At 29.8% G+C, this 10125-nt stretch overlaps 3 protein-coding genes across 5 annotated transcripts in view; 1 reads left to right on the forward strand and 2 right to left on the reverse strand.

Moving 5' to 3' along the window:
• The window catches only part of LOC107164698 (monocarboxylate transporter 9-like), a 43513-nt gene extending 39071 nt beyond the window's left edge, over positions 1-4442 (forward strand). For all 3 annotated transcript variants that reach the window (XM_089219241.1, XM_089219240.1, XM_089219242.1), the window contains one exon: positions 1308-4442. In XM_089219241.1, coding sequence (XP_089075367.1) covers positions 1308-1471 — 164 coding nt within the window. In that variant the 3' untranslated portion in view covers positions 1472-4442. The remainder of the gene's footprint in view (positions 1-1307) is intronic.
• A 2914-nt stretch (positions 4443-7356) lies between these two features.
• On the reverse strand, positions 7357-7770 carry LOC107164697 (uncharacterized). Its single transcript, XM_015512612.2, has one exon. The coding sequence runs from the start codon at positions 7768-7770 to the stop codon at positions 7357-7359; it is 414 nt and encodes a 137-aa protein (XP_015368098.2).
• A 39-nt stretch (positions 7771-7809) lies between these two features.
• Positions 7810-8229, reverse strand: LOC149058733 (uncharacterized). Its single transcript, XM_089218449.1, has one exon. It carries the CDS (start codon positions 8227-8229, stop codon positions 7810-7812), a length of 420 nt encoding a protein of 139 aa, XP_089074575.1.
• Positions 8230-10125: the final 1896 nt, after the last annotated feature.

Here is a 10125-nt window from a genome sequence, read left to right on the forward strand (position 1 = left end):
CCAAGAGGTCCGCAATTGTCAGATAACGTGATAACTAACTGAATAAGACGGATTTGAGAAAAACGAATTTGGGAGACTGGCAGATAATTTAAAACACAATTACTATAAGATATGAGCTAATTATACGTATGATGTTTAAAAATATTTTCTTGCAATCATAGTTATTTTAGATTAGCTATGATAACCTGAAAAAAATATTGTAATTGAAAATATATAACACTTATGTAAATGCCTATTTTTACCTTAGTCATATATTGATATATCATTCCAGATAGTAATTTTTGTCCATCTTGGTACTCGAGTAGATTACATATCTACTATTTTTTATGTTAGGGAAACGGATACAATTATATAATTTTCAAAATTTTCAATTTTGTTACAAAAATAACATTTACACTTAACTGATTTTTTTAAATAAAAATATTGAACTTTACTTTTAAAAGTCGTTGAGTGAATGAAAATTAAAAATAATAAATATTACAATAAATTGTACCCAGTACAGGAACAATTTTACCTACCAGTACTAAACTAATTGAACACATATGTTTTTATTAGATTTTTAATAACATAACCCATTTAATTGTTTGTACGTTATTGATAACCAATAATATAGATTTAAAAAAAAATAATAAATTCACAATACTGTGATGAAAAATTAAGGTACATCAAATAAACATAAATGACAAAATTATCAGCAGTATACTTTTAAATTTTTAACAAAAAATACAGTTGAATAATGCATATATTATTATACTGTAATACGTGGGTATAATATTTTACTACAAATAGTATGTTGTCTAATATTTCGTCAGTAAATCATATATTTGCAGGCTGCAGCTTTCAATAGTTCATTGTCTGATATTTTGTTTAACTTTATTCGTCTTTTTGAGACACACCTAACTATAATGTGAAAAATAAATAAATACAATTTCAATAAGAATTAATAGTAACAATTGCCACTGGTAATTTGTACAATTTCATCCACATAAAATTTGTTTGAAAATAAACAAAATATTTAAGATATGAATGACGAAAGTACTTATACGATTTTTTCTTGTGTCTGAAGACAAGTCAAATAAAATTTTTATTAAATCAAATTAACTCAGACTACGAAAACTATAAAAAATTATAGACTTTACCTAATGTTTGTAGGTTTGATGGTTCCGAATACAAATTATTTTTGTAAAAATAAATATAATTTAAATTCAGAATAACAAAAAAAATGTAAATTCTGTAGCATAATAATCAACTGTAATTTATGAGATGACTGTTATATCTCAAAAATAATTTTTTTTTTCTGTTAACAGGTTGGGTGTCTGATCTGACTGGTTTTTGGGACTTATCTTTTTACCTAGCCGGTTTTTGGATCGTTTTGTCTGGTGTCTTCATTGGACTCATTCCATTCACGAAAAATCGGCTGTTGTGGGGCGCTGGCCAATTGGAAATTGAACGAGACAGTGTTAGGTCATAAAAAAATACAACTTTATCTTAAAATATATATAGGAGACCTTAGAAATGTCTCATAGTATGAGTTATATTCAGCATATTGCGATATAAACGTAATCTTGTAATATGAGTTGTTTAAACAATTCTTTTTTTGAGTGTTCTCCTGTGATGTACTTTTATAACTGCAAAACCACTATCAATTTTAATTGGTTAAGGTGTTCAAAAACAGTTTGTTGGGTTAATAGGGAATGTTGAAACACATTTTAATTGAAATGGTGTGCTTAAAATTTTTACTGATAAAATCGTATCTATCCAACATAATAAAATAACCAAATAATATCCTAGATTCTATTTTAGAATATTTTATTTTCGATTAAGTTGTTGAAAATATTCTTCTTTTTAATTCGATTTATAAGTATCAACATTTTAAGAGTAGGTGAAATATTTAAATATTTTTACATTCCGGTCAAACCATATATAAGGTTTTAATTAAGTACGGGAGTTCGGAAGCGGATGTGAATACCACAGCTCCACAAATCTTTAAAAGGCTACATACATATTTTATGTATGGATATTTAGCAGTATTAAAGGAAGGCAGCTAGTATAATATGACCTATTAAATATTATTAATTATTATTACTATTATTATTATTATTACTAATATTGATTTTGTATCTTACCGTCGTAAATTATTATCTTGTTAAATTATAGAATTTATATTTTTACTGAAATACCTATTTTACCAAATGTTGTGAATTTTGAGTTGTGTTATTTATATATTTAATATTTTTATGTTAATATACATAATATACTCTGGTTATTATCCTTCTGTATTTATAAACTATGTTGAAAATCGTCTCGTTTCCCCTATCTCATTAAATTAATTAGGTATTAATTAATTTTTTTAGCGGCCTGATTATAAATAGATTTCGAATCACGCTTAAAAACTTATAAACGTATAAGATTTTAGAACGTAAGACAATCAAATTCATCTTTTGTTTTCTGCCGGTCTAAAATAACTAAATTGAGTTAGTTATATAACAAATTATTATTTAGTAAAAGTTTAAATACCCTACGATTGACGATTTGTGGAGCAATATTTTTAGAATTTAAGAAACGTGTCAAAAAACTACTGATTTATTTTTTTTCCATGTATGAATAATATTACTTCTTACTGTATATCATTAGCATATTATTAATGTTGTTTTTTGTCTTATTTTTAATATTATTTGGCTCAAGTATATAATTGTAATACTACGATCTTCCATTTTTGATTTTGTATGTCGGTTGATTCTCATTGTTGATCGACAAAATATAAGCGTGCGTATAACGTATATTGTAGTTGTTATATAGATATTTATTATATTTAGTATTTAATTTTTAAAATATATTCAATGAATTTGATAAAGTTTGTTTGGACAAATTACTATCAAAGTTATATCGTTGTTAAATACAATATTTACATCTGTTATTTAAAAAATTAAAATATTTAATCATAAAAAAAGTTATACAAATACTAAATGATTTATAATGTGTTTTTTCCTAATAATATTAACAAAGTCTATATACCTATCAATATTATAAAATCTCCTATTGTAAATATCCATCCTGCATGCAGGGATATAATACTTTCAAATATTCATATTTTTAACATTTAAAATTGTTCAAGTTTACCAAATAATATTGTTTAAATTTACCAAATAATATTATTTATTTTTTAACAATAATTCTATAATTCTATAACAGTATTACTCATGAACTCGAACAGTAAATAGTATGAAATGAATTATTAAACGAAAAACAATACTTGTTTATATATACAAAATGTTTAAATCCCTATGTTATTATATATACAAAACAAAGTTCTAAAAATAAATAATTAACATGTTATAATAGTATATATAATACAAAAAAGGCCACAAGAGGAAAGAGGTGGCAACAGAATAGCATCATGGTGATGATCATATGATATAATTTTATTTAGCTATACTGGTAACTTCTCTGCGTTCTTACAACCATAAGAACCACGATTAATTATTTATAGGTTATTCAACAGATACCATATAAAAATAGGTATCACAAGTTCGGTGCACGGTGTATCCACGAAAATTCACGACAAATAGAATCACAACTATAGTTATATATAGCGCTCGCGGGTGGAAATCGAAGATAAACGCTAGGCAAAGTACATCACAAACCGGGTGCTGACCTCTCAATTTTATTTTTTAATTATTTTTAACATTATGTGAGGATTTTTTTGTATTGATCTTGAAATTTACATAAATAAATTTCCGCTTCGACAACAAGGGTTACTAGCGTTACATTTTTAGTAAAATACAATTATATAATTTAAATCGTTTAGCTATATTTTAGTTGTGACTTACGTACAGTAGGTTTATTATTTTTATTGTTTTGAAAAATTCTATTGTGTTGGATTCATTTTCAGGGTTTGGACCTAGACTTATTCCAATGTCATGGTTTATATTTAGTTCTTATATCTTTAAGTTTAGTATATTCTGTATTCTTCAAAAATGTGTTTAATTGTGAGTGTGGTACCACATGTTTGACATATGGGTGGTTCTATGAGAGGTTTATTTGTCCTTAATTCTTGCTTATATTATATGGGTGGGTTGCATAAACGTCCTGTAGTGACTTACCGAACCGTTATCGCATCGTTAACCACTAACGGTTCTGTAAATAAAAGTGGGTGTTGCTAGAACGCCCGATTGTGGTAATGGAAACTTCAGATAGGTTTTGGTTCTGTAACTTATAGATCGATTGATTATATTAATGTTATCAATGTTATTGGTGACATTTTTGATAGTGAATTGTTTATTTAATTGTTTGGAGTTTTTGGGCTCATTAACTAAATATTTTATAAGTAAAAATAGTACTATTAGTAGTATTAGTACTCATAAGTCATAATAATATAATAATTTAATATGTATATCATTTGTGTTATAATTATAATTATAAATAAAATGTGGTTTAATTTATTTGGTTATCAATAATTTAATTATTCTTTATGCAACCCACTCATAGTTTTACAAACATCATTATACCTTACTGGACAGGTAAATTACAGGGCCGATAACGAATTTACAGACTAATATTTATGCAACCCGGCCTAAGTATATTATAGATATACTGTATAGTTATTAACGAACGTAAATTGTTATTAAATTCCAATATTTTTCACCCGACAGTTTGAAATAACAAAATAAAACGTCTAATAATAGATTTAAAAATGAAAAAGATTATTCAAAAGGACGTTACACCCACTCGTGTTCTTACAAATGTGCAACGCAGCAAAAAATATTTTACGTGGATATAGAACCATTCAAGCTATAGTGATAGTTTAAATAGTTAAGACTCCACATTTTTATACAGTATAGTTTTAACAACATCTGTGAATTAAATTTTTTATTTTTATAATATCGCTTATACGAAAAATTCTAATTGTTTCAAAATTCATATTTTTAAGTTTTTTAAATTTGAATAACTTTTTTGTTCTGATAAAAAGAAATAAAAACGTTATTTTACAGCCAATGTTCTCCTTTTTATATGGTAGAAATTTTGTTTCTTAGCTTTTTATATTAGGAGGTGTTACCATTGGGTTTCTTCCTCATCACGTCATTCGTGCTACTTTATTCTGTTTTTATATCTTATTTGCTTATTGTAATTACTGTGTGCAGATTGTAAATTGTCTTTCTTAATAAAAAAAAAAAGCTTTTTATACATTTTTAAAACGTAGAAAACACATACGGGCGTGGCATACCTTTAATACATTGCTAAAATGAAGTATATTTTATTTATAAGTTTTGCGTGATAAAGAGAAGGGTGGTAGAGGATACAGAAAACTGGAAGGGACCAACAAATGTGGGCCCCTTATGGAAAAAAATCTGGCTACGATCCCGCACTAGGCATCAAAATGAATACTCCGTGAAGTAACCTGTACATCTTAAATCGTGGTACAAACAATAAAGTGCTAGATTTGGTCCACGATTATTGTGATAACGGCTGGTGGCAACAAGGATGTTTGCATGATAACGATTCCGTGTGGTAAAAACAATAAGAAGTGCAGCAAAATCCATTGTGACCTGCGTGACTCGGTCGTGGTGCAAATGCAGCAAACGGTAGTTTGTGGTCCTATACGTTTTTAACTCGTTGTCGTTGGTGGTGTCACCGATGACCACCGTATCGAAAAATGTCGTGGGCCACGAACAAGTGTGCTTGTGAGACATTCATAGGTTTCGACCTAATCTCAACTTGAAAGTGACCCAAATATCTCACGAACGGTACGCCAGTTTAATTTGTCTTAAAAACTTATTCAAAAATCGACCACTTCCGTCGATATCGTTAACATGACAAAAGAATAGCAATACATTTTGCTAAAATTATTGAAAGGCAAAATAATTATAATATTTTAATATGAGGATTGAATTCTAAATAAATTCTAAAAACTATTTTCAAATAATTATTCATATACATACGAGATAAGTGAGAAAATATTTTTTTTCTATTTATGTATAAATATTACATTTGATTACAATTTTCGTCAACACTAAACAAACCTATTGTCTGTTTCTACTTAGTTACCTCTTACTTAATACCTGAAAATTTCGTTAATTGATGGCTAATAATATTCATTGTAATATTTGTATCATTGAACTTAGAAGTATAAAAATATATACAACTAAAAAGCCTCACAAAAAACCCATGACATTAATGTACCTAAAATGCCTAACCATATCGCCGTGTGATTATAATAATAAAAAATTGAAATGCATTAAAATACATAAACAATAATATCATATTGTATTATAGTATGATATAATAAGATATTAAAAAAAGGAAAAAATACACGTTTAAACGTAAACCATACCTAAATGTTGTTATTTAGAGTAAATTATAAAAAAAATTAAACAATGCTTTTATATTTTTATTATTATTATTATATCTGTTAAGTCCGGAAACTATGGCCATTAACATTTGTAGGGGGTATGGTTAGTTTAAAACCGTATATGCATGGCGAGGTTTTGTCACTACAACCCGGGTGGTCACCCATTCGGGAACTAGTGACACCAGCTGATGCTTGTACTCAGAACAAGTTTTGTGACTGAGGACAACCACGACTACGTGGTACACCAGGCCATCGATGTAAGGCGTAAACATAAAAAAATATCATTGGAAATAAATTAATAAGTTTAAGATTTTAAAAATAACCTTCTTTGGTCATTTTATTGTATACTACTTGGTATACTATGCATGTGTAGTAACACCACTAACACCTGTATAAAATATACAAAATTTTAAGATCAATAAACATTTGTAATGTGTTGAATAATAAATAATATATTTTAAAAATTTCAATGGAAAAATAACGACAAAAAACGCAAAAGATTCATAGAACTTCCATATTTATTACGTAAGTATAATGTAGGTACGTATAAATAAAGCATGATAATGAGTAATAAAATACTGAATAACAATAATATAGTTTTAAGTTAATAATTAATAATAAGCAACTACTATTCATAATAGCATTCGCGCTCAACAAAAAAATAGTTCAACCTATTTATAACCTGCCAAGATTAAATTTTGTTAAATCTATTGAAATTTAAGATTTTTGAAATAATATTTTATACATATTAATTTAGTTTTTAAGATAATGATTATTATCATAACCTATTCTATAAGTTATAGGTTTTGGCGGCAGAAGCTTTGTTCACGATAAATTTTAGCACTAAAGGTTTAAAATAAATGTTTCACTAATAGTTTTTCAATATGTTATCTACAAAACTTCTTTGTAGACAATGTTCTTCACTGATCTATTAGTGTGTTTCACTAATAGTTTTTCAATATGTTATCTACAAAACTTCTTAGTAGACAATGTTCTTCACTGATCTATTAGTAGGCGACAAAATCATTTATAGTCATTGCAAAACAGACTTTCAGGGGAAACTGTAATCGTTTAAATTCGAACGGATTATCATTCGGAATTAAAGGGATTCGTGGTACAAACACAGTTTCCCCTTTTGCACATCCTGTTAAAATTGTGGCTTCTACTATATTGCGATGTAAAGCTTTGACTTTAAGCCTGGTCCCATTGCACAATTTAGGCGGTTTCAAATTTTGCAACAACATAATAGGTGTGCCCACACGCATAATAAGCCTATGATATGGCATGCCCGGTGGTTTCAATGAATTTAAAAATTCAACCGGATAATTAGTTGCATCGTCCATGTTGACCGCCGTATCTATCGAAGTATATACTTTTTCTTCCCCTTCAAAAGACATCAGCAGTGTATCATTGATAGCCATTGCTTGGTCATTTTTTGGAGTGAGTATAGCACGTTCACACTACCATTCCATAGGCTTATCATGAATATGAGCAATATCTGGATAAATTTTTGATATTAAATCCTGAACCGTAGTTACAACTGTGCACAAATTTTCTGGGATAGTTATCATTTCATCAAACGATGGATAATCACCATTGCCAATTTCAAGTAAAAGATCTGCAAATCCACCAGCAAACTTTTCCTCTCCCAAGTGTACCCTCATATTTTTTGACAGTTTGAATATATTAATCTTAGGCCATAAAGTAGATCTTTTAAGACATGACTTGACTTCATCAGTTCTGGTCCCTTTTGGTACTACTGGTAGAGTCTGCCTAAAGTCTCCAGCCAGTAAAACTGTTACACCACCCATTAACCTTTTATTTCCCCTTATATCCTTTAGAGATCTATTTAAAGCCTCAACACCACCCTTATGCGCCATTTTTTATTTCGTCCCACACTATTAATTTTGTATCTTTTAAAACTTCCGCAAAATTACTTTGTTTTGATATATTACATAAGGGAGTGACTGAAGTTGTTAGATTGAGCGGTAATTTGAAGGTAGCATGGGCCGTTCGACCACCCCCGAGCAGTGTAGCTGCGATTCCAGAAGATGCTACAGCTAAGGCAATGTTGCGAGTACTTCAAACTTTCGCTAAAATCAAATTGATTAAGAAAGTTTTTCCAGTTCCATCTGGAGCATCTAAAAAGTATATTCGACCCTCATTATTATTAACACTTGTAATAATGTGATTGTAAGCAAACTTTTGTTCATCATTCAGAGATTCTTCATTGTTTCTTACGACGTCTTCTAAGGCTACTAAGTCATAACTTGTTTCCTTGAGATACTCTCTATTATCAAATTGTTCAGAGTTGCTTGACTGAGGTAAGCCATATTCTTTAAGTGGCTGACCACTAACACGGCATCTTCTATTACCGATAATCATTTTTTCAACACTACGTCCGCTAAGTATTCTGCATCCACGGAATCCTGTCGTTCTAATCGTATTTTAAAATCTTCAGATAGGTATTCTTTGAATTTTTCCCAAAGACATAAGGGACTATTACTTGGCAAAACACTAATATAATCGTAAATAGATTCCGTATCATATGCGAAGATTGGCAATGTTCTGCCTCTTCTAGTGCTGCGTACAAATGTTCATCATCTTCAAGTAACCCTAGAGCCTTACACGTGGATTTAAAAGTGGGATGTACTTGACCATTTACAGTTTTCAACGCTTCAAACGAAATCGGGCCCCGGATTTCATGGAGAAGCATACGAAGGTGATAACATTCTGTATTGTTAGGATGAACCGTATAAACTCTACCCAGAGCGTGTTCTCTTTTGATATCTGGCCAGCCAACAACGTTTACTCCTCTCTTCCTCCTTTGGAACTTTTTTTTGTCCCAAACGTAATATGCAGGTACTTCTGGGTAAAGCAAATTTTTTGCAAAATCATCCCCTTTACACAAATCAAAAAATGAGAGAAGTGTAGTTGTAGGAGGACTATTCACTCTGTCATGTAGGTTTTGTTCATTAAAGTAAACCCTTTGTCCATTTTCTAAATGTACAGCAAGGTGAACAACGGTAGGGAAACGCTCGTGAATTGGAAATTCAAGGATTCGCCACACGGCTTCTGATGAACTTATATATCGTCCACTTTCGTAAGTTTTTATTTCGTCTTTCTCATTTTCTAAGGCAAATGAAGTCTGGTCAGAGCCCTTATTTATGTATTTTCACACATATTTTATGGACTTCACCGAACTGCAATATTCCACATTGACGTGAGCGTTACATGTTCTTAACAGTACTGGATTATAAGGAACTATCCAACGATTATCTATATCTACGCCTTTGATATTGGCGGAAAATCCACTGTCATCGGTTGAACGTCTCTTGTACTTCGGATAACCGCCATCACCAGTTTGAGTTTCCTTAATGAGATTCTCGGGGTAATGTTTACTGCACTATACATGGTGAATTTCGATTAAAACAGCCACAAGGGCCATGAATCATATTACATTTAACATTTCGCGAAGCTGAGGGTCACGTATGGGATCGGGTATTTCAGCACAAATAACATTGTCGATTTGATCCGGAGTAATGTGAAGCTGAAGCCATAAAAAAATATGAATATGTGGTTGACCTCTCTTTTTCCATTCTATTGAATACATATAGCATCTCACTTCTCCGAATATTTTACCTTTTGTCAATAAGTTCATGGTCTTTTTGACTTTTAACCGAAACACTCTTGCAATTATATCATGTCGATCATATGATCTTTGACCGGGAAGTAAGAGCTCTTTTATCTAGTCCCTGCGAGGATTACATGTAAAA

This window comes from Diuraphis noxia, unplaced genomic scaffold (assembly GCF_037042655.1).
Source record: "Diuraphis noxia isolate RWA-SAM2 unplaced genomic scaffold, SU_Dnox_SAM2 contig0002, whole genome shotgun sequence".
Taxonomy (NCBI): Eukaryota; Metazoa; Arthropoda; class Insecta; order Hemiptera; family Aphididae; genus Diuraphis; species Diuraphis noxia.

Bases quoted from the DNA above. Each gene is read 5' to 3' on its own strand.
- LOC107164697 (XM_015512612.2), bottom strand. From the start codon at position 7,770: ATGGCTATCAATGATACACTGCTGATGTCTTTTGAAGGGGAAGAAAAA.
- LOC149058733 (XM_089218449.1), bottom strand. From the start codon at position 8,229: ATGGCGCATAAGGGTGGTGTTGAGGCTTTAAATAGATCTCTAAAGGAT.